The sequence below is a fragment of the Carassius auratus genome, chromosome 7 (assembly GCF_003368295.1).
Source record: "Carassius auratus strain Wakin chromosome 7, ASM336829v1, whole genome shotgun sequence".
NCBI classification, from domain to species: domain Eukaryota; kingdom Metazoa; phylum Chordata; class Actinopteri; order Cypriniformes; family Cyprinidae; genus Carassius; species Carassius auratus.
Genome location: NC_039249.1, coordinates 18,957,389 through 18,982,031, shown reverse-complemented (window position 1 = coordinate 18,982,031; position 24,643 = coordinate 18,957,389). Strand labels below are relative to the sequence as shown.

The window sequence follows — 24,643 nt, the reverse complement described above, 5'->3', positions numbered from 1 at the left end:
CTCACTCTTTTTTATTAATTTTTTTTCTGTTTCCATCCTGTCAAAGTTAATGTGATGGTCAAATGTCTGAAGTAAGGTCAGTGGTTAACACAAGTTCAGAACATTTTACATTTTATTTTTCAACATAAAATACCCCAGTAATACCCCACTTGTGGTTTATGCTAACCCTTGAAATAAGGTTGTAGCTAACAAGTTGCTAAACGGGAATACAGAGGTTGTCATGCAGAACAGCTAAACTCATCTACTCACTAGTGTGCTTTTACAGCCTCATTGTGTTTATACTCGGCTCATTGCAAACTATGCTAACTAAAACATTCCAGCTTGTAAATTTTAAATGAAGATCAAAATATTGGTTGTAAACTTGCGGGTGACTTTGAAGTTAAGTAACAGTGGAGTAGTTTATTTATAACCTATTTTAGTTTATAAAAGCTGTGTTAATTTGTGAAGATTATCTTTACCAAAACATCTAAGAATCATAAACTTGTGTAGCTAACAAAACTTATTTTTTTCTGCAATAATCCAATGGCCAATGGGAAATCCTGTGGGTTTTTGTTGAGGGAAGCAGAGTGATGTTAACTTCTAGGTTGCCCTACAAAAATATATGGGGGAAGGTTACACTTTTCTAGGTGCATCCTGGTGCATCCTGGTGTGTAAAAGTCTGTAAACCCTTGATCCAGGGGTGTGTATAAACATGTTGCATTGGGAAATTATGCCTCACTTTTCAGGAGAAGCCAATGAGATCAGTGATAGTCTAACAGTGCTGTCAGGCGGCTGTTTGTGCACATCTGCTTTTGTTTTTGAACCAGGTTTTCAGGATGATCCTAGTAGAGCTTTAGAGACAGTTTACCATGGGCCCATATGGTAGAGCAGTTATAAAAACACACAGAGCACAGAGAGAGATTGAAAGAGAAGAGGCGGGAGTGCATGTTTTCTGTTTAGACATTGAAATAACTGTGAAATACCAATTTTGTGCTACATTCTAAACTTATTGGCATTAAAAGGGAACATTATTCTCTTTTTCTCTTTGTCTACAAGTCTTTGTTGCATCATTTACCAACTGTTGAATGTTACATTTCAGAACAGCAGTATAAGTGCAAGCTTCAGAGGAAACAGGGTCACCCTGTCTTTCTGCTTGCCTGAATCTCTCCAAAACTCCCCACATAAACCCACATCCTTCTCTACCCCACTCTCTCAATACATCTCCCATCTCTTTTTAATCAAACCCTCATTATGCCCACACTGTCAGCCATTAGATATCCACTTTAAAGTCAAGTCATTAAAACAGAGCCCTCTACATATAAATAAACAATACCAAACAGTGATGCAATGAAATTTAATCATTTGTTTGTTAGGGGCTTTCCGAAGTCCTGATGGTGATTGTACATGCATTTTACTCTTTCAACTTTGCCCTCTGGTAACGGTGCATTAATGCTACCAATACTCTGTTAGTTAACATTGTATCATGTATAGTAAACTAACATCAAAAAGGCAATCCCATCAACAACCATCTCCACTACGCTGTTGCCAAGAGATGTATTTTTCAAACACTCATATCAAAGACACATGAACCTGTAAATCTGGCAGCAGAGTATGGATAAAGTCATGGGAGCACATTTATCAGATCATATTTATTGATAAATGTTGTTTGAGTGAGATGACATATCATGCCTCTGGCTTCAACAGCTGTCTCCTGAGGACCTTACACTGAAGTGATGAGTATGGGGATTTCCATTGAACCTCACCGCCACAAACAGAAGACATACCAGCACCTATTCCACTGCAGGTGCTGTCTGAGAGCCGCAAGAGAAGATTGTCCATCAAAATGCCTCTTTTGAAACATTTCTGAGTGATATTATATACATAAAATGTTCTGCTTTTCATGCAGAATGGAGGCAGGTGGTTTCAAGGTTTGTACCTCAGCACTTCAGTGAGAAAAGAAGTCGGTTACAATGATCATAGCACACTTAACTGCAGTGTGAAAATCAGCAATGTTTTCTTATTTTTACTAAACCATTAGGCTGGGGGGGGTGTCACAATGTCTTCCCAAAAATGATAGTGCAAATTCTATCTTAAAAGCAAGCCCAGCTAAGCCTCTCTCCGTGGATCAGATGCATTGAACTAATATCAACAAAATCAGGACAAAAAAAAAAGAAAACATCAAAGCACTCACACTGAAAACACTTTATTGTCTTGCAGTAGAGTGGGAAATGCCTGCTCTTTTCTAGTAAGCTGCTTCCAAAAAAGCAATAATATTGCAGCATCTGTCCAAATGTTGTGCATCTATGTAAAGGATCTTTAAATCAACCTAATCTTTAAATCTACCTAATCATTTTGTATGAGATCACAAAGGATAATATAGATCATATGTGCCCAAATTAATGTTTCATATTAACCCAATTTAACAAACACACAATGATTATTTTCCTGGGTATTTCCAGGGAATTAATGAAATTATCCAGTTCAACTCATATTACTTTGAATTGTTTCTTTCTTGTTTGCTTGCTTTCTTGCTTTCTTTACTGAAATTGTACATGTCAGACATATTGGTCTGGTTGTCTAAAGCATTATAAGTATTTCCTATTCCAACAGAAATATGTTAAGATGCTCTAGACCACCAAATGTTGATGAAGCACAATTGCATGTTCCATCAGCTTGACCAAACCACACGTAGAGCCACATGTGGTCTATAGAAACCCAATCTCAAATAAACCTTCCACCACATATAGAGAGGAAGCACCTGAACCAAAACGCACAAAAACTCCATCTACTATTTGACAGACACTCAAATCTTAAACAATCCTGTTTTATATTACATACTTTAAAAACAATGTAAGTCACTTTGGATACAAGCATCTGGCAAATGCATGCATGTAAATATTTATTGTTTGTTTATTCTTTCTAGTGCTGGAATGATTATGAGCTGCGTTTATATGAGTACTCTAAAATACATTTATTCCAAGAATACTGTGTCAAAGTTAGGGGTAATCTAGAGTGTCAGTATTTTAGCATGAGTTTTTGGTTACCTGGGGCTGTTGCAGGATCGCTCTCGGTACATGACCCCTCCACCACAGGTGCGTGAACAGTCAGACCACTCGGACCAGCCCGACCACTGGCCATGCACTGCTCTAGGACCATGATCACCAAATTTGACACACTGTCCTCTCCGGCACCACTGCATTATAGAAAGAGACAAAGAAATAATCTTGAACACTGATCAGCAATGCATGAATGTCTGTTTCTGGAATGTGTTTTTTTTTTTTTTTCATACTATGACTTCATATCTTGTGATTATTATTTCACGCAATAATTTATATTATTGCACAACTTTATATGTATCTCCATTTTTATAAATAAGTTTGGCTTTGGTTCTTGTGTTAGTCTTGGCTCATAAGTCATAATTATATATTTTTGTTTTATTCTCACAGTTTACATTTAAAACAGCCACCAAAATCAGTGTTTGTGTGGCAGACAAGGAGATTCCAGTAGAAAAAAAAATAATATATGCTGGTTAGGTATCTTTTGAAGCATGGCAGCAGGTTTTAGCTAGTTTTAGTTGGTTTATTCTGATCCTTTGTTGGTCGTGAGCTGATTTAAGCTGGTTTTGAGCTGGTCATGAGCAGGTGCTATAGTTTCAAAGGACCAGCATGACAGCTTTAAACCAGCTCATGACCAACAAAGGACCAGCTTAAACCAGCTCAAACCAGCTCAAAACATTACCAAACTAGCATATGACATTTTCTTTTTTTCAACAGGCTAAGTAAACTACTATCTGGTAAACTGATTTTTTTCCATGTCAAAGAGAAGACACGGCATGAGAGGGAAAGTGAGGAAAAGGAGAAAGTGTTTTTGAGCCTGCTGGTTTGGGATGGGGCCCGGAGTTACACCTGGACAGCAGGACTCTGCCTAGCCAAGCCACACAGTCCCACACATCAGCACCTCTCATCCCCATCAAACAGGACCAACTGTCCTTATGGAACATTTACCCAAAGTAGAGAACAATACCACAGGTGTACAAGAAGACAAGATGGCGAGAGAGACTGGTCAGTTCATGTTCCTCCTTAACGGTATTTCAGTGTGTTCAGGGTGAACAGATAAGCACTCACTCACCATGTCTGGTCCACAGATGGTGCCCTCAGCAGCAGGCATGAACTTGGTCTCACACCGGTGTCCTGTTCTGTGGCACCACAATGACTTACAGATGTCCTGGGGGGCATGAACAAAGAGAGCACAGTCAAAAACGGCCCTACACCCACTGGGAACCCTTCAACCACCCTGGCTTGCACCTCACCACGCCGACCTCTTGTTTCTACAGCAACGGCCAATCAACTTTCCCAACAAATAAAAAAGCCTGTCAAAAGCAATCACTGTGCTGCCCAAAAGAAACACACTATTATCGTTGCATTTTGTTTCTTCCCACAATACGACGATAATAATTGGTGATGAGGGGTTGGGAGACTGGCCACTACTGGCCGATGGCCCGATTGCATCTGGCAGACAGAGAGAGAGAGAGACATGGTTCACAAAAGTTAGCAACACTGGTCTCTGGATCATTTGCTAGCTAACGCCGCTAGCTCCCACGGCTAATTACATCTCAACGACTTTGTGACAAGGACAGGATGGCTTGGGGGGCCGGTAGAAAACGAAAACATTGGGTTTTATCTGCACAATCGTTCTTAATTAAAATGTACAGCTGCCTTCCATCAAGGTCGATGTTCAAGACTCTTTTCAGCGCACGTACAAGGTCTTCGAAGCGCACAAAGGCAACAGGGATCTCTCAAAGAGGAAGTCCATAGCATGAGAGCTAATCCCACAGATAGACTCTCACAATGTTCATTTCCCAAGCATAACTATTTGCATATCAATGTGTGCGTTAGACGCTAAAGGCTACAGCGGATGCCAAAGGGGGCCCTGTCCATTTCTGTTGAACCTGTGAATGAAGACTTTGAGTAGATTTTGAGGCAATGGGTTTCCTCTCGGTAGACTGTGTTCTTTCCAAAGCTCAGATGTGTGTTTGTGTTGATCATGATGTCTCAACACACAAACCTAACAGGTTGGAGCACATTTAAATATCTGAGACTCTAAATGAACTCAATCTCTGTGAATTCTATTGTGGCATTGTATTTTGTCAAAAGGACTGATTGAACTAAATTGTTTTACAAGAGTTGTTTGACATTTCCAACTTGTGTTCAAACTAATTTAGCATAAAGATCCACTGAAACACTCCAACTATGAAGAGAAACCTAATAGCATATAAACTATGGGTTACCTTTACAAAGTCCAGGCTGCACAGTTTAGCTTTCGAGCCAAACTGCCATTTGCACTGTATATCAGCATCATACAGCTGACCTGGAAGCTGCTCAGGGTACTTGTACTGGCCTATGTGCTTGGGCTCGTCCACTAGACATGAAGCCTGAGCTGTACTGTGAACACAAACAAAAGAAAAAAAAATGTTGAGCAGAGAAACAGGCATAAAAACCAATATAAACAATATATTGCATATTTGCAAAAGCATATGTATATATTATACAACCAAACCACACACACACATGCACACACATACACATAAATATATATATATATATATATATATATATATATATATATATATATATATATATATATATATAGGAAATTAAATTACATTTAAAAAATCTACAATATATTCATTTCTAAAATGTATGTATATACCCTTTTTGATTGCAAGTAAAGTGAAAGTTTACCCTAAAAATCGGTTCAAGTATTGCCGACTACAGGCAGACCATGAGAAAACACCATTATTCCCAGCCAATGTGGGAGACATTATGTTTCCTTCAGTCTTCCGGCAGGGATTCCCCTCTCCGTCATGGATCATTCCAAAACTGGGGCAAAAAAAAAGGAGGGAGCGAAAGAGGGAGAGATGAAGATTGTAAGTTTTACCCAGTGAGACTATTAATGTACAACCTCAGGACAAAAACCAATCCCAGAGTCAGGTGGGATCTCCACAACCAAATGCACTTTCATCCCACAAAACCCCTTCAATGATTTCTGTACTCTAATGAATAAGTCACATGATTCACACTCACACATTTAGATGTTTATTAGACCTGTAAGAATCAAACTTCTTAATGCATCAAAATAAACATATGCACTACATTCACAAAATTCAGACCTGAGCAGTGTTGGCAAGATGTGCCATGTTTATAGATGACCACTCCTCAATAAATGAGTGATTAACAACTGTTGGCCAGTGAAAATTTTGCCCTAAACACTGTGCACATTGGAGGCACGTGTCAATTTCATTTGACCAAAATGTTTGAACTGCTGAGCATAACAAATCCCACAACATGTTATCAGCCTGATGGTTCTCCGGGATATATTTTTTTCCAGTTTATGTTGAGGATGTGCCAAAGGACCAAAGGACTCGAAATACATCTGTCATAAAAACAAAATCTCAACCATAAACTTCCCCTTATCACAATGGCAATCGGCAAGCACAAACAAAATATGGTTTTCCAAACTGAAAGTGTGGGACATGAAAGCATGAATTAACGTACTTATGTCCTGACTCGTGGGCGATGGTGAAGGCGAGGCCCAGCCCCGTATCTTCATTAATCGTGCAGCTACGATACTTGCTACACATCCCACTTATTGGAGCAAAACCTGCAGACGGATAGTAAGAAAGGACAGAAAGATGAAAACATGGATAGAAGAGGAGGATATATGAGTGACACTGATTCAAATTTCTTACAGAAACTTTAAAATCCAACAAGTCTGAATGAAAAACAGTAATACATTATTTAAGTATCACTAAACACACCACAACGTTTTCAAACCTATAGAATTTGAAACAGGATCCCTTTACGCATAAACACATTTTTAGGCTCAGGTTTCTGACTGCATGGTCTCAGCTTCGGTTTGAGTTTCACATCATAGAGAGGCAATTTAAAAGCAGTGCTTTCCCCTTTGCCATACATTCAAAGAAGTGCATACTTGTGGTTTGGAGCTTTAGAGCTGAATTCATTACATTTGGCTGACGCCTCTATAGCAAAAACTGAGGAAGCTGCCAACTGACTGCAAAGTGGATTTGAGATTTCTTGGATTCATTCAGGTGAAGTTCTCTGCCTTAGGGCAGCCTAGGACACACATCCCCAACCACAATCTCTTTCTAACGTTGGCATTGTTTAATTTACCCTCCTGCGACTCATTTAGCCACTGACATCACAACACATGACCCACTTCTGCTATTGTAAGGTGGATATCAATGGCCTTACCCAATGTATCACAAGGTTCATTCTTCCAGGAGCAGATGTCCAGCCCCGTCAACAGTATGGCATGGTCGTGCCGCTTGCCGTTTTTACCTATCAGGCCTGACTGCCACTGGCAGAAGCTGTTGAGTGATTGGTCTGCGTGATGGTTGATAGACAGACCCAGCTGACATCAGTGAAGCCGAGAGAGTTGAAGTGTTCAGAGGGGTGGTGAGAGAGAGAAGACAGAGTACTGAATGATCAGGCATCTTTCAAGTATGAAAGAAATTATATAAAAAAAATATATATATTTTTATACTATACTTTAATGAGAATAAACTAGCTGTGCAACCAGGGTTTCATGCACCGTTTAGTGCAAAAGCAATAATTTATCATATTTGGAGTCTGTTGATGTATATTAATGCCAAAAAATGTCAACATACAGTTTATTTATCAGTGTTAATCCAATTTATGAAGCAAAAAAGCCCTTGTGAGCCGTTCTTTAGTAAATCAAAAACATACAGTGGGACCAGTGTAGTTTGATTCCCAAATAAATTAATTTTAAATTAATTGAAGATTTACAGCAACCAGTTTATTTTGACTCGCTAAGAAATTACTCTTATAAGTCAGTTATTTTAGTGAATCAAAAACATACAGCGCTACTAGTACACTCTGATTTCTGAATGAATGACAAATAAGATTAAATTATTTGCAGTGAATCATAAAAAAACATGCAGTGACTTGTATATTCTGATTCACAAACAGATTACTCTTATGAGTCATTTGTATTGGATTAAAAACATACACTCATACACATACACTTGCACTAAACATTCTGGGCCAGAGCCCTCTTATGTCATGTACAAAATAACCGAGAAAACCATTTTCACTAAGATTCTGCCTAATAAATGTATAATTCATGCCGTTCAGCGATTTTCACTTGTATCCGTGAATTATTACAGACAGCTGACGTTAATAAAATAATTTGCATCTTTACTCGCAAACTACAATTGTTGTTCAAAAATAAGGTGAGAATCAGACCCATTATAAACCTAAATATACCTTATTGAATTTAATAATTTGAAAAGTGTAGTATAGTAGTAGTAATAGAATATGTTTGCGGTCATAATGATGACAGTAGCGCACACAAAATAGTAGCTGTTCTGTGCTCCAGCGTGGTTAGCGATTACACTACAACCAAGGACGGTTAAATGAACTATATGGAGCGATCAAGCTAGTCAAATGAACCAGGCTTTGGGGATCAAATGTGCTCAGGCGTGGTTCAAAATAGTCTAAGTACACCCTTGAGACATACATATATGAAAGAATGTGTGTATTTTTGTATGTATGTATCTTACCGGATCTTTGTCAAGTAGGAGGAGGCTGACCACAACAATGTTGATATCATTTCCAATAGTTCCATCTTTGAATAGACTGGAGACCTGTTTAGGGGAAAACACTTTGAACATTAGTACAGGTAGAAGTAAAGGTATAAGTAAACAGTCACATTCTGCAACAAGGTGTCTTCTCCTCAACAATGCTGCTGATAGCAGTGCTCACCATGTTCATGACAGTAAGGACATAGGTAGTGACGTTGTCTCTGCCATGTTTCTCCAGCATCTTCCTGTCTGCCACCACTAGAGTTTCAACATTCAGTCCAGCCTCTTTGCTTGATGTAATCTCTGAGCGCTTCACCCGGCTTTGCTGCTCAAACTCATCGGGCATGACAAAATGATCCTCTGTAGGAGGCTTGGGAGTATCTGTAGTTAGGATGAGGTGGAGAGATAAAAGTACGGAAAATCATGAAAAAGGGTGAGAGAAACTGGAAATTGCCTCAAATAACTCCTTTTCCTTTTTCCAAGCTAGCTCCCTGATAAAAGGCGCCAGAGAGGCGATGACAGACCAGGAAATACACAGCCATTAACTTCACATGCTGTTTCCAAGCTTTCATTCAATTTCTTTCAGTACAACAGATAATAATGGCACAGTAGTTTTGCTTTTGGAATCAGTTTAAATATCTCAGAGGGCTTTACTGTTACGCACTCTAATATATTTTATAATTATATAACGTGTAATGAACTTTCCAATAGCTAAAAGGAAATTCCCTTACATACATTGCTTGCGGCGTCCGCAGAAGTGTTGTCTCTGGAGCTTTCCGTGCTGGTACTCATGGTGACGGTGGTGGTGATGACGGTGGTTGCTCTCGTAGGGGTTGTTTGGTTTAACACTGCTGGACATGTCAGTCTTATCAGCATGCACTCTGCGCTCAGCTGATCGCTTGTAGATGACATGTGGGTGATGTCCAGAGGGGGCACTGTAGTTGTGTTGTAAAGCCAAATGCTGCGGTAGCGGAGTGATGAGAAGTTCCTCGCCGGAGAACCGGATCAAACCTGACTGGAGAGCACAGAGAAAGAGGAAACTATAAGCAGGCAACCAATAACAAACACTGATGTTGGACTGCATGTCGGATACACACTCTGTAAAAGTTTTGGGTCTGCAAGATTTTTTATGTTTTTGAAAGAGGTCTCTTATGTTCACCAAGGCTTCATTTATTTGATCCAAAAAAAAAAAAGATAAAATTTAATTTAATTAATTAAAAAGAGGTTTTATTATTTTCTTGATGCTTAAGAAACATTTCTAATTATAATTTACATTCCAAAGAGCTGAGAATTTTTAAGTTTAATCCACAATAAATTATATTTTTCAGCCACCTTTGAACAATTTAATCCATTACTGCTAAATAAATGTATTAAAGGTACAATTTGTAAGATATTTGCAGTAAAATATACAAAACCCACTAGGCTAGTGTTATATATTTTGTCCAGCTGATTACTAACAATATCTCTAATGTTTTCAACTACTTGTAAATCATGAGAAAATTCCTTTTCTCAACAGTGACACGGGGCAGTGCAACTAATATTGATATTAGTTACCCTTTGTTACCGCCTTTACTGACATAGAAACCAACAGTGTCATGGACAAATGCAGAAGTAGTGTCTAGCATCCGGCAAACCACTAGCTTGCTTCAAGAAGTTCTTTATTTACTTCTTCTTGCACTTTTTATGGTGGATTGTGTTACATATTTATGGAATAAATAATGGGGAAGTCGTGGCCTAATGATTAGAGGGGTTGTGAGTTCTAGTCTCGGGCCGGACGGAATTGTGGGTGGGGGGAGTGCATGAACAGCTCTCTCTCCACCTTCAATACCATGACTTTGGTGCCCTTGAGCAAGGCATCGCACACCCAACTGCTCCCCGGGTGCCGCAGCATAAAAAATGGCTGCCCACTGCTCCGGGTGTGTGCTCACAGTGTGTGTGTGTGTTCACTGCTCTGTGTGTGTGCATTTCGGATGGGTTAAATGCAGAGCACAAATTCTGAGTATGGGTCACCATACTTGGCTGAATGTCACTTCACTTAATCACTTGAATATAATTACTGTTTACCGTCTGTCGCTGGTTCTGTCGACAAGGACAGCTCCCTGTAAACGTAAGCGTATGGGCCAACCAAACGACCCGAGAAGAGTTTGGGAGAGAGGAGAGAAAGAGAGGGGGTCAATATCGGTGTTGCATTTTCTAGATGGAGAGAGCTTCACGACAAACCTCAACTAGAAAGAGATGCCGATCTCGCTTGTGTTTTACTCGACAGGTGAGTTGTTTTGATTTGTATCTTTACACAAAACGTATGCTATTATAACGATCAACAAGATTAGTATTATGGGGCACACACGTCAAACGCGAGGCATCGCGTCTCTAGACCCGCGCCAGGACGAGTCTGATTCATAGTCTGATCACGTCTTTGCATTGACTTTGAATGTAATCTACTCACGCAAATCGTTGAACTCGCGTTTGCTATGTATGCCCAATTATTGTGTTTGAATGTACACGAGTGTACATATTTGTTGAACAAGTAGTAATTGTTTTCATATCATCTGACTAAACAGTCATCAATTAATTTGATAATTTACTGTCAAACTATATTTGCTGTATTGTATTGCAATATAGCATGACACAATATGTAATGGTTAAATCCATGATTTATCTTTCCGTATTATTGATGGGTTGGGTAGAAGACAACAAATCCCATCATTCCACGCTCGTTCTTAGCGTCATCAAACCATGTGATTGTTATTGTTTTGTGATTGTTATTGTCTGTGTGACCTCTAGTGGCAGGTCTTACAACCTGTACCTTTAATAAAAAATAAAATAAAAAAAATATATATATATATTAAATGGGTCTTTAAAATTCTTCATTATGATGATTTAATCTAATATATATATATAATAAAATAGTACAATCAAATGTTTTAAATGCAATATGAATCTATAGGCATAGCAACATTATAAGGTACAGTATGAAAAATAGATTGATTTTGATATTCAAAAATAGCGGAAATAAATGCGTGAAATTAAGTATCCAAAATTAGCCTATATATGCCATATTTACAATATTATTCTCTAATGAAAGATGATATCCAATAAAGTACTGGTATATTGTGCATCTCAAATTGCCCCCAAAATAGCAGGTTAAGAGAATATTTCTGCTTGAATAACAAGTTGAGCTCTATTAACAGCATCTGTTGCACACTATATGATAATCGCCCAAAAGATTTCCATTGTAAGCACATGTTGACACAACTGTCAGCATGCTTATTGTTTTATTTTTACAAACTGGGATTTGATTTGAACTTGTTCTCAGTGGTAATAAACAGCACAGAACAGATGCTGTCAACAGAGGTCAACTCCTAGTTAACCAGGAGTATTCCTAAAGGGACACGATAGCCTTGAGATAACCCTCCAGACCAAGTTAAAATCAGAGCACAGATGTGGGACTGAAAATATATCAAATCAAAGATGTGGAGGTATTTAGGCGAGTTTGATGTCATGGAAGAAAAGCCCTCCAGGAGACCATCGACTTTTACATTCCTGGCTGTGAGGGATTCTTGGTCCCTCCAGCTGAAATGTCGGTGGTTAAAAAAACAGCTGTTGCATAGTCACAAAATACGGGCATTGCCATAGTTACAGCTGTCAGTGCACAATAAACAAATGATAACTTGGTGGGATGTAGAGCAGCCTGGGGCATCTAAAGTCATCTTAAGGAGCTGCCCATTTATCAAATGTTTCACTACAGAGAGCAGAGAAAAGTTCATATGGAGCATAACCTTTCAGCAGCTTGTTTTACAGTGACGATTAGCATTGCCAAAAGCCAGGCATGACAGATATGATAGACTATCATATCTACATCCTCTCTCAACAACACTCAACAACTAATTAACTCATTTTCTCAGAGGAAAAGGAAACCAGAGATGTAAAAGTGAAGAACTCTGCTGTACAGTATATTCACAGCTGCATTTTTTGATCAAAAATACTGTAAATTATTCATTAGTATTACAAATTAAAATAACAGTTCCATGGGTGAGTTTTATATATCTTTTAGCGCTGAATTAGATGGCATGTTTGAGAGGTAGGTGGAGGAGGTCAGATATTCACGAACAGTTGATTAATGAGGTGTGGGGTCAAAGGCGAGACCAGAGCTTATCCTGTGCTATGATAGTGACACGCACTAGTGCCCTGGGACACATCCGCAGCAAGCCAACACATGCGCACATGGAGCCATTACTAATAAAACATGTCAGAGCTTAATTGCTTCATTATAAGCCATATACATGTGTCTCCAGATTTATTTGGTTTGGGTCAGTGTTTCTATGATGCTTTTTCCAGCAAAATGTAGCAATATTTCTGTGTGAACCACTTTTCACTGTGCTGCCAATGGGAAAAGGAATATATGTCAGCTTCATTAAGCAAACTTGTACTAGGTATTCAGACCTTTCTTTAGGTTAACATGATGAATCTTTGCAGGGTATTTAATAGGGCAGAATCACAGAATCCATAACAATGGAATAACACTGAATGTCACAGAATTTGGGAAACTTGGAAGAATAAATCGAAAGGAGTAGTGTACACTTAATTAAATGGCGATATGAACTAGTGTGTGAGAATAATATACCGCAAAAAGTGCTAAATATGATGTCTGCATGTTCTGCATGTCTCTGTGTGAATGAGTGTGCATTTCTTAAACACATATTAAAGAATGTTGAAGAAATGAAAGTAAGAAATGATATTACTGTCGTTTCTTCAACCAACCTTTTAGTTAATTTAAACTTTTAGTTTAATTAAACTGCTAATTAAAATTCGTTTGCCTATTAACATTAAATTAAATCATTAAAATGGAATTCAGAAAACTGTCAGCGACTGATCATATTGTTCTGCCAGTAGGTTTGTGACAAATAACACTTTCTGAATGAGTCATTGAATCATTCGTTCAATACGTTTGTTCAAAAACATTACAACATAAAAGTTAATACTGGATGTAAAATGTAAGTTAATCAATATTAACTTTTTTTGTTGCTGTTATTTGTATGTAAGCAATAAGGTATGAGAGGCCATGCTGTATTGTGAATAAATCACGCCTGAAGAGCGTTGTTAGGCACGACCACGGTATGGTAAAAACCCAAAATGTATGTATTGAAATGTAACTTTTCTGAAGCAAGTTCATTAAATGCTGTCCTTCCTCTGAAAAAAAAAATTGTTCCTGACAGCAACAGTAAATGGCAAGAGAATATTCTGAATATGCCTCATCTAATAGAGCTTAAATAAAAACAGAGAACATGAGCTCTTATCATCCGCTGTGTCATTTATTTATTTTCAACAATTTATATTATATTTTCTCACACACATACATCTGCTTATCTCTAAGCATGAGAAAACCTCTGTTTTCCATTGTTTGGTTTTAAAACAGACTGATTCGCGTCACAGCACGAGCTTGCAAGCGTCATTACAGTGTTAACTGTTGGACATAATTGTATGCACAAAGCTACAGAATCATATCTGAAACAGAAAACTAATAAATACACTATTATTTCCTCTTACTTTGTAAACTGTGGGCTTTCACACAGATGCGCACACATCAATATATCAACTCACATGAGAAGCGTTTATTAGATGGGGAAGGGCGTGGTCTCAAAATTAAAGATGAAAGATGCAACATAATGCTAGCAAGGGTCACTCATATTTCATTAAATAAATAAAAACAGTTAATTCTGCCGAAATATGTAATACATGGAACAGTTTTAATGCTATATTATTAACTGTTTATGTTGCTAAGGGTATTTGCTAAGGGTGTTGCTCAGTGATACAAAGAACCTTTGGGTGAAGCAGTCATAGCTGTGCTGTATCGTGAATAAAACCACAGTCCCTTTAAGACAAGTCATGTCACTCGGCCGCCATCTTTGAAACACCTCTTGGGAATGCAAGTGCAACTCCTTTCTCTTTGAAAAAGGGGAAACAAATTAAATTATGCAAAACTGTTTACTAAGCTTGAGATTAAATTTCACATTTGAAATCACCAAAGAAAACTTACAACAACTTCGTCATAAATGTTGTTTATTTTTCTCAATGGCATTATAAAAAGCTAATTTCTCAGGTTAGATCAGCCAGTGCGCAGTCATAGGCGCACATCTCAGGACGCTGACTGTTTCTATTGTAACCAGGGCTTCTAACAGCAGCTGCAGTGACACGCTGACTTTACCGACTAGCGATTGGCTCTTTTGCTCAGAAGGTGGGTCTTTGTTCGATAAAGCTGCCACATTGAGTAAAACACAGCTGCTGACCAATCAGCATCGAGGAATAGACCTAATAATTTTAAAAAAAGAGCAATATAACTTGTGCAAACATGATGTTGGTTCTGCAAATATGAAAAATATATAATAACGTTTAAATATTATGCATTTGATCGGATTTACATTGGTTTGGTTACATGAAGTTTTGTATAAAGTTGGGTTCTTTAGGTTTACACATTGCATGGATGTGAAAAAAAAAATCAATGAGTGATTTACTGCTCTTGCAAACAAGCTAGAGTGGAATAAATGATAAAATAGGTGTATCTCTATTGCTTTATTGACTTTTGTCTCTTTCCTGTTCAAGATTTGCAAACAAACATTGTATGGTCATAGAAAACATGGACACCAACCTACCATTAATTCAGTAACAAGGACTATACTCAGCACCTCTTGACAGGCCTTGCTTTGCTAAGTGGGAAGTGCTGCAGTTGTAAAATAGGTCAAATTACTCCAGGCACCGGTGCCTGGACCATATTCAGTCTGGCAGAGCCATTAGAGCCAAAAACAAACTTCAGAGAAGCAAACTGACTCCCTCTAGGTTTCTAGGTTATTGTGAACTAAATGAGGGGGATATTTTACCTTCATAACCACGATGATATAATAAACATACTGTGCTAAAGATGAGCCACTCTGTCCTGTCTGATTGGCTTGGGAATGAAATAAATATTGAATGTTTTCTTAAATGGTGGCTAAGACACAAATTCAAACATAATATTTAGAGACTTGTGGTGTTGTAAAGAATCCATTGGTCATGGGACGGTGCATCTTCCTGAATGGCTTGAGCTGCTCTCATCACTGAACTGAAGTCATCTTCCCTCTTTAAGACTAGAGTTTTAACCTCTGTCTCCTAGACTGCTGAACCTCACACATTCCGTCTGGCTTTGGAATTCTACCTAATCCCACCCTCCACGGACAGGCAAATCCTTGCAGAATAGCTTTGCATTCAGTCAGTGATTTAACCCCCTTCTTTTCTTCATGCCCCCATGTGTTTGATCCCGCGTACCCGACCCCTCCCATCTCGCAGGTGGCAAAGTAAACACAGGGCACTCCCAGGGCTGAGGCGGTGCCCACAAAAACGCATGCTGTGAAAACAGCGGTAGACCATGGCAGACTGCTGCAATGATCTGGGGCATCTGCTCTCACCATTAAACACAGAGCAACAGGGTCACTCGTCTCTCTCCAGCCATACTGACCTCTCCTCTTACGGGTAACGGCTTTCTTCCACTAACTCAAAGCAACAAAACGACTTTCAGTTCATTGTAACATTTGCAATGCATTTAATATTGAACATGGAAAACTGTAAGTGTATTTTTATATTTACTAGTAACTGTAACGGGAAAAGAATCATTGAATAAAGTCTGTATTTTTATAAAAAATTTTGCACAAAAAGTATTCTTGTAGTGTTAAAAAAATTCAGTTGAACTACTGATGTCACCATTTTAACTATGTCTTTACTACGTTTATTATAACTTGACCATGGTAGTCCTCTTGCTGTCTATGCAGGATTAGAAAGCTCCCGGATTTCATAAAAATATCTCCATTTGTGTTCCGAAGAAGAACGAAGGTCTAACAGGTTTGGAACAACATGAGAATTAATGACAGAATTTTAATTTTTGAAGGAAACTAACCATTTAAGTTTTCTTAATATTTCTTTTTTCCTTTACTGCGGGAAAACAAAATATTTTTTTTCCAAAAATGTTTCTTAAATGCAAAACATTACTAATTTCAACTTTTGATTCTTACTGAGCTTACTGCTGCTCTGAAGACCATCACAAAACTATAGTGGCCCACTAATGCACAACAAAACAAAATCTCCACAACACAACAGAAACAAGCCACAACACAACAAAATTAGCACAAAATAATGGAAACAAGCCATAACACAACAGAAATAAGTCACAACACAATGTAAACAAGCTACAACAACAAAATTAGCACAACACAATGAAAACAAGCTGCAACGCAATGAAATGAGCACAACACAACAGAAACAAGTCACAACACAATTGCAACAAGCCACAACACAGCTAAATTAGCACAACATAATAGAAACAAACTGCAAGACAGTGGAATTAGCACAACACAACAGAAACAAGCCGCAACTCAATAAAATTAGCACAGCACAATGGAAACAATCAGCAACACAATGAAATTACCACAACACAATGGAAACAAGTTAACAAAACAATGAAATTAGCACAACATAACAGAAACAAGCCACAACACGGTGAAATTAGCACAACACAACAAAATTAGTCCCATTTGTTGTGTTGTGTTGTGTTGTTGAGATTTTGCTGTGTACACTACTGGGCCACTGTACAAAACTACATGTATGTACATGTATGTATCCACATATATCTTGATGGAATTTCAGCAAAATTTGGGACAACATGTAGAATACATCACAGAAATCCAAATTGCAAACTGCATGGTATAAAAATGGAAGTACAAAATCAACTGACGTAAAATGTTCAGTAGTAATGCAGCTGTGACCTGAAAGTGACAGTTCTGTCATCTATACTGAAAACCCCTGACAGTGGTCTTGGGCCAGCAGGAAATGCTTATTATTGAGCCCACTGAATATAAAAAATAATTAAAACATGGATTCTTGGATTCAAATTATCAAGAAACTCTCATACCACTACTACTGAAAATGTAATGTGCACTGTGGAGCATAACCATACTGGATTCAGAAATGCATTCCACTGCCCCAGGACATCTCTTCTCATTCACATTGTCTGTGTTTGTGAGTGTCATTTCATTCATGTCAGAGTCATAGCATGTACCACTGTAAAACTGAAATCCACATTCAAGCATTAAGAACATCAGATACATACAGACGATATACATAACGCAAGCTAACATCTGCCACATACAAATCAACCAAAGAAGACCAGTGTGTAATTTACTTTCTTTAAATAACAGGGTTAACAGTCTTTTTTTGATGATAATAGTGCAGAATCGCCCTATTATTAGTGTGTTGGAATTACAGTGTAGTTTTGCATTAAAACTTTACTCACAACCAGAAAACCAAAGCCATTGATCCATGTTATGCACATATGATGGAACACTACTTTCAAAAATAACTGGACAACTCCCGACACTATGATGTGGGTTTGCACACATCTTTACATTTGAAACCACACTGGTAGGAAAATTAACACTTTGTTTTCATTAATTTCCACTCACTTTAAGATAAAGAAATAGAAATAAACCCAAAACATTATCAGGGTGAGTGGGGATGGGAGATGAGTTTTGTGGCATTCTAAGAAAAGCTGCAAGATTTAAATGCTGCCAACTTCTCAATAAACCATGTTAGCACATTACTCGAGATGAGCTTCCTGCAGTGAAGCCCTCCCCGTACAGGGCTCCCCGCAAGCAAGTATTTAAACCAACATCCTGGAGGACCTCTGCAAGTGCCCTGCAGTCCACCTCAAAAAATTATCACACATGTATTCCATTTGTTTTAGAGACATAACAAACTTTACTGTCAAATATCTAACAGCTTAGTCCAGCAGTTAGCAGATGGGGGTGCTTTGCTTCAATAATGGGGGTAAATGGATTCCATCTGGGGCCATAATATATATATATATATATATTTCTTTTTTTTTATTTTTTGCTGTCTGGTCCATTATGTCTGATGGGATGCAGAAAGAAAGGAGCTGGCTGAAGACATGAGAGAGAAAATAAGTGAAGAACTGCAGGGATCTTATCATCACAACATTTTATTTTTATTTTATTATTATTATTTTTTGACACAGACAGTAAGTATTTAATTTTTTTTAAAAAAAAGTTGTTTAATTAATTTTTTGTATTAAATGTCTGGGAACTGTGACTGCGCAAATGTAAAATACATTTAATCTTTTAAAATCTCATGGGGTGTTCGAGTAAATGTTTTAAGTCAAATGGCTTCAGCTGGCAAAAATTGGGAGTCTTTCCTATAGAATATATGTTAATGGCACTGCAATGTTTTTAATGTAATAATGTGTGACAGGTGATCACATAATTACACTAGTGCCTAACTACAGCTTTCAACAAAAACCACCTGACTACTTAAAGCCTATTACACTCGAGGGAACGAAGGGAAGAACTCAACCACAGTCTCTTCTTCGGTTTCACATTCAGGTGCCAGACTTCTAGTTATCTCCTTCAAGAAACACTTGTAAGAGATGTAGATTAGAGGGCCAATGTCTGCTGCCAGATAAACATGTTTCATTTTCACAGCGAACACAGAAATCAAGAGAGCTCTTTTAACTCTCACTCCATTCATAGTGTCGGAGTCTTCACATATTCAAAGGAATATCAGATGTTGGGAATTAACTAATAAAGCACAGTCCTGCAAGCGCTACCTTATGAACCACTTAACCGCAGGGAACGTCTGTTTTATGCAGTTTCATGAGAACAGTCTTTGACTATAGCCTATCACTAGTGAGTCTTCAGTGCAAGTATGGGAAATAATTTATTGCCTGTCTCTGTGATTCTATGAAACATAATTAGCATTTCTTTGTGTAAACTGTGAGTGTTTTTAAAGCTTTCAACCATGGTACTGTATTATAATCCAGATGAGTAAGTGCTTACATGCTGTTAAAAGCTGGAAGGGAGCAGTGAGAAACCCAAAGCTGCTTATTACCCAGCTTTAAAACACATCTGCATTCCACCGCTGGGTTACATCTGACCAGAGCATCAGCTCTTCTGGATTCAGTGGGAAGAGAGTGTGCATGGGTTTGTGTGCACAGACAAATAATGAACACTATAGGGTCATTTGGATATATGAGATCTATACAAACTAAATATACTTTTAAATATACTTTTAACCATTGGTTAAGAAACACTCAGATTCTTACAGTTCTAAAATGATTAGGTCTGAAATTATAGAATGCTAGAGTGTTACATGTATGCAATAGACAACAAATAATCCACTAAACAGTGCATTTCTCATGAAATACTCCTTTGCAATCAAAGAAAATTTTATGTGGTGAGTAAAGCCAATATCATGTCAATTTCATGTATACATAATTCAGATCTGTCACTTTTTTTCGGGGGCCATGTTTTGGTGGATTCAATTCAAAACAGGAAGTCCACTATTTATAGCACAGTCACACCATGATACCCAGATATAAAACATTACGGAAAGCGGAGTAAAATTGGAAGGGGGAGAGAGGAAAAGTGAACTTGCCTAAAAAAAGAGGGCAAAAAGAGATTGACTACAACTCTTTTCTAAAGGTTTGGAACACTATGTGGTGTAAGCACACGTTAAGCTAATGGACACTCTTGGTTGTAAGAAATATACTCACAGACTTTACAATGACAAATTCTTCAAAACACAACTTTCAAAACTGTTTTATGGAGCTTTTTTTAGATGTTCTGTCAGCGTAGCAACTGGCATGTTTTTAAACTGCAATACAATCAATACAATCAATTAATTGCACCCTCACAGCCTTGTTTTGATTCCTCTAAAAAATTAACCTAAATACGTCACAACACCAACTATAGTCTTAAACCAGGTGAAGCAAGATCACAATGAAAGCTGGTCCAGTAGGTAGCCCGTAATCATAAAAAAAAACAAAAAAAAAACGAAAGACGTGAATATAAAGAAGAAGAAGCTGACCAAGCCTCAGATATCGTAAAGCTTAGTTGTCAATGGCAAAAGGGTGTTCTTTCATAACACTATTACTCTAAGAAAGATGGATGAGCTTGACTAACATAATTAAACCTCAGTTGAGAAATTAGAATTTCAAAAATGCCCGTCCCAAATGGTCCAAGGCACGAGTTATGGGATTCCTTATGATATTTATGGCTTTTCAGAGCTGGTGTGACAGCCACTTCACCACTGCCCATTAGTTTTAGGTCTTCAAGTGAGTGAGAACAAGAGCTATTACAGGACCAGCCTGCCTTTCCTCTTCCTCACTCTCTCTCACAGCCTCTCTTTTTTGGCATCCCTAAGCAGCCTCTACATCACTGTCACCACACAGACCACCAGGGAATAGCCCCTGGCAACTCCTATAGTGCTAACATGGCATAACACCCCATGACTTATGAAAGGGGGAGTGGGGAACATTTGTAACTACAAAGGAGCCCAGCATATATTCATTCTGGTTTCATTGTCTGTCTGCCCTCCCAAAGCTCAGACAATTATAAATGTCCACTACGTCACCTGAACATTGTCTCTCCTTAGATTTTTAAGTTACCGGCCATTCATAACTTCTACTAGCCAAAAAAAAAAGAAAGAAACAAAGCAACAGTTTGAGGCTGTCTACACTGGGCGTGACAAAGCGAACGTTGCGAATCATTTTGTGTCAGAACTAGGGGTGTGCGTTATTGACAAAAAAAATAATATCTCAATATTTTCTGAAATGAAAGTGAAGTGACATTCAGCCAAGTATGGTGACCCATACTCAGAATTTGTGCTCTGCATTTAACCCATCCGAAATGCACACACACAGAGCAGTGAACACACACACACTGTGAGCAGTGGGCAGCCATTTATGCTGCAGCACCCGGGGAGCAGTTGGGGGTTCAGTGCCAAGGGCACCTAAGTCGTGGTATTGAAGGTGGAGAGAGAGCTGTTCATGCACTCCCCCACCCACAATTCCGTCCGGCCCGAGACTAGAACTCACAACCCTTTGATTGGGAGTCCAACCCTCTAACCATTACGCCACGACTTCCCCGGCGTATCGATAAAGATATTATGAGCAGAGCATCAACGGAGTTGTGCAAGTGTTTTTGTTTGTTCCCTGTATTTCGAAGATGCTTGTTTTACAAACAAGGCCCAGTTTGACGGCGGATTTGCGTATCGTTTATTTCTTAAGGATGATGCAATCCCAGCGAAAAAGGGTCACGATCGTGTGTTGGAACCGCAGGCGGTGAGTAAAACTGCTTAAAATATCTCTGCCTCCTTGTTAGTGCGTCTCCTCCCAATCCGAGACCCGGGTTCGAGCCCCGCTCGGAGCGAGTCGTTGCTGCTGCTGCTCTCATTCAGTTTCAGCCTCTGGATCTGATTCTGGATCATAAATAAACGGCTGAATCTGACTGTAAGCCATGGTTTGTTTTGGATGATGGGTTTTTCCCTCACGGTGATGTCACAGCTTCCAAACGCTCTCAACGCAAAAGCCTATTCGCGCTCGTGATTCTTTCGCTCCGCCCACACGTCACGCCTCCAGCCGGCCGTGTTTTTTCCGGGAGAAATCGATACAGACTATCTTTCTCTTATGAATATAATAAAACTAAAGACTTTTTGGAGTAAGAAAGGATGCAGTACTACTCTACAGGTACTCAAGATTAACAGGATATTGAGTGAAAACGAGCATTTCCCCCCCCTTCAAGTTTCATTCATTCAGGAACAAAACGTGTCAAGTTGCTCAGAGATACAAAACAGTGCTGTTGCTGTGTTTGGAATGATTTTGTTGGTGAAATAGAGCAAAAGCAGCCATGGTGTCTAAAACATTGTTGTTTATATAAAATCAATATCACATTTGTAACCTTGTTGATTTTTTTAAACGGAATTCTTTATGTAATATTGATCAACTATATGAAATGATATAAATACATACATTTTCAGTCCCCTTATCTTGAATGATGTGATCATTCTCTTAATGCATAAACTGAATCATGCAGTGAAACAACGCACTCTAAATGCCTATCCGTGCACTCAGTGTAGTCGCCTATGCGTGCACACTGTAAGTGTGTTTTGTTTGGTGTTTGCAATATCGGCTACTCGATAACGTGATGTCTCACAAGTTCAGTATTTGCACTAAACCTGCACAGATTTGGCTTGCCAGAACCCCAAGAAATTGAGTAAATCTAACCTTCGAAAAATGACCCGCCAAATTGGCTAGTGATTTCACAGCATTACCTGCCACAGCTGATTTTTACCTACATTTTGGCGGGTGTTATATCAACCCCGGGCACAAGTATCTTGAGTTATTTATGCAAAGGGAAGTCGTGGCCTAATGGTTAGAGAGTCGGACTCCCAATCGAAGGGTTGTGGGTTCTAGTCTCGGGCCGGACGGAATTGTGGGTGGGGGGAGTGCATGTACAGTTCTTTCTCCACCTTCAATACCACGACTTAGGTGCCCTTGAGCAAGGCATCGAACCCCCAACTGCTCCCCGGGCGCCGCAGCATAAATGGCTGCCCACTGCTCCGGGTGTGTGCTCACAGTGTGTGTGTGTTCACTGCTCTGTGTGTGTGCATTTCGGATGGGTTAAATGCAGAGCACAAATTCTGAGTATGGGTCACCATACTTGGCTGAATGTCACTTCACTTTCACTTTTTCACTTTCAAAGTCATGATAAAAAGAATTGACATTGACATTAAATTATAATGCAACTACCTACTGCCCCAAAGCATCTGTACTTAATTTATGATGCCAGGAAGAAGGTCTCAAGCAGCTAAACTTTTAACAGAATATCTAAGTATCAATCAGGACAACAAACATGTCTGATGGAAATCCCAAAGCATTTTCTCAAAATTTCCTGCATCAGACCAGCACTACAGATCTGCTCCCGGAGTCTGTATATGGTAATTCAGCCTCTCTCTTTCATTGATGTTTGAACGGCCGGGTGCTGTACTCTCCCCGCAGTGTATCCACACAAGCTTTCAGCACACTGACGGCTTTCCTCCTTTCCAGTCAGAGTGAATTAACATCACAACTGTCCCTAAGTGCAATCCCACACGTTAGCGCATCAGCTTGAACCAGCAGGTCTGGTGCTGAATAAACACAGCTGAAGTGCTTCAGCAGCAATTCACACACATGCACACCTCACACATTCACAGACAGTCTAGCACCCACAAGACTGGTCTATGGCCCGGGCTGTCCATAAAAGATAAAAGAACACTTTGCCATCCAAAAAGACTTCATGAAGCACCCCCACCCCCCAAAGACCCAAGAGAGAGAGAGTCTGTGGGAAACCTGTTAATCAAAAGCAACTAACAACTTGTAACATTTGTGCATACTACATAATTGATTAATTATCTATATTCAGTCATTTATTTTTACTTGTTAGCACAGTTTACAAAAAAGGTTTGCATTAATTCACACATTGAATGTAACATAATCTCCTCTAGCAGTACAATTATGAAGGCTTAATGTCAATTCATTCAATTTGAGCATCAGATCTTTTTTTAAAAAGGTGGGCTCGAATAAGTTACTCATATAAGAGCTTATTTCCTATGGCCCGTCATGTAAACTTTAACTAGGCAAATGAAATGACAGGCTGACTGTGAACAGAAGAGACAATGAGGGGCTTGGGAAAGGTCATGTCTGAGTTCAGCATGATTGGACATGTTTGGAAAGAACTGAAATTCAGTGAAGGGCAAATCTAGTGAATCCCCTGTCCTGCAAAGCCCTGCTTGCAAACAATTCAAAAGACCGGGAGGATAATTAACTATACTCAGTTGTCTGCCTGGTGGACTCCGAAAACCTCTCATTCACATTTCTGTCCTAATCATGAAATGCTTTGTTCATCTGTATATGAGAGCTAGAGAGAACATGTATTAGGAAATACACTACCAATCAAAAGTGTGGGGTCTGTATGATTTTTAAACATTTTTGAAAGAAGTCTCACCAAGGCTGCATTTCCTTGATCAAAAACACAGTATCATATTTTTAATTACTATTCCAATTTAAAATAAAAGTCTTCAAATTGTTATATATTTTAAAATGTAACGTACATTTTGTTGGCCAAGTGGAGAACGTAATGTTGGCAAAGCTGAATTTTCAGCAGTTTCACATCATCCTTCAGAAAT

At 38.7% G+C, this 24,643-nt stretch overlaps 1 protein-coding gene across 3 annotated transcripts in view; it reads right to left on the bottom strand.

Moving 5' to 3' along the window:
• The window catches only part of LOC113106185 (A disintegrin and metalloproteinase with thrombospondin motifs 18-like), a 68,954-nt gene that overhangs the window by 36,256 nt on the left and 8,055 nt on the right, over window positions 1–24,643 (bottom strand). For 2 of the 3 annotated variants that reach the window (XM_026267858.1, XM_026267860.1), the window contains exons 4-12: window positions 9,338–9,617; window positions 8,784–8,983; window positions 8,582–8,665; window positions 7,251–7,410; window positions 6,534–6,639; window positions 5,721–5,858; window positions 5,267–5,420; window positions 4,108–4,203; window positions 3,024–3,172 (exon numbers count right to left, since the gene is read on the bottom strand). In XM_026267858.1, the coding sequence (XP_026123643.1) occupies window positions 3,024–3,172; window positions 4,108–4,203; window positions 5,267–5,420; window positions 5,721–5,858; window positions 6,534–6,639; window positions 7,251–7,410; window positions 8,582–8,665; window positions 8,784–8,983; window positions 9,338–9,617 (1,367 nt within the window). Of the gene's footprint in view, window positions 1–3,023; window positions 3,173–4,107; window positions 4,204–5,266; window positions 5,421–5,720; window positions 5,859–6,533; window positions 6,640–7,250; window positions 7,411–8,581; window positions 8,666–8,783; window positions 8,984–9,333; window positions 9,618–24,643 lie in introns of those variants that run through there. The other variant, XM_026267861.1, reaches the window with a different exon arrangement.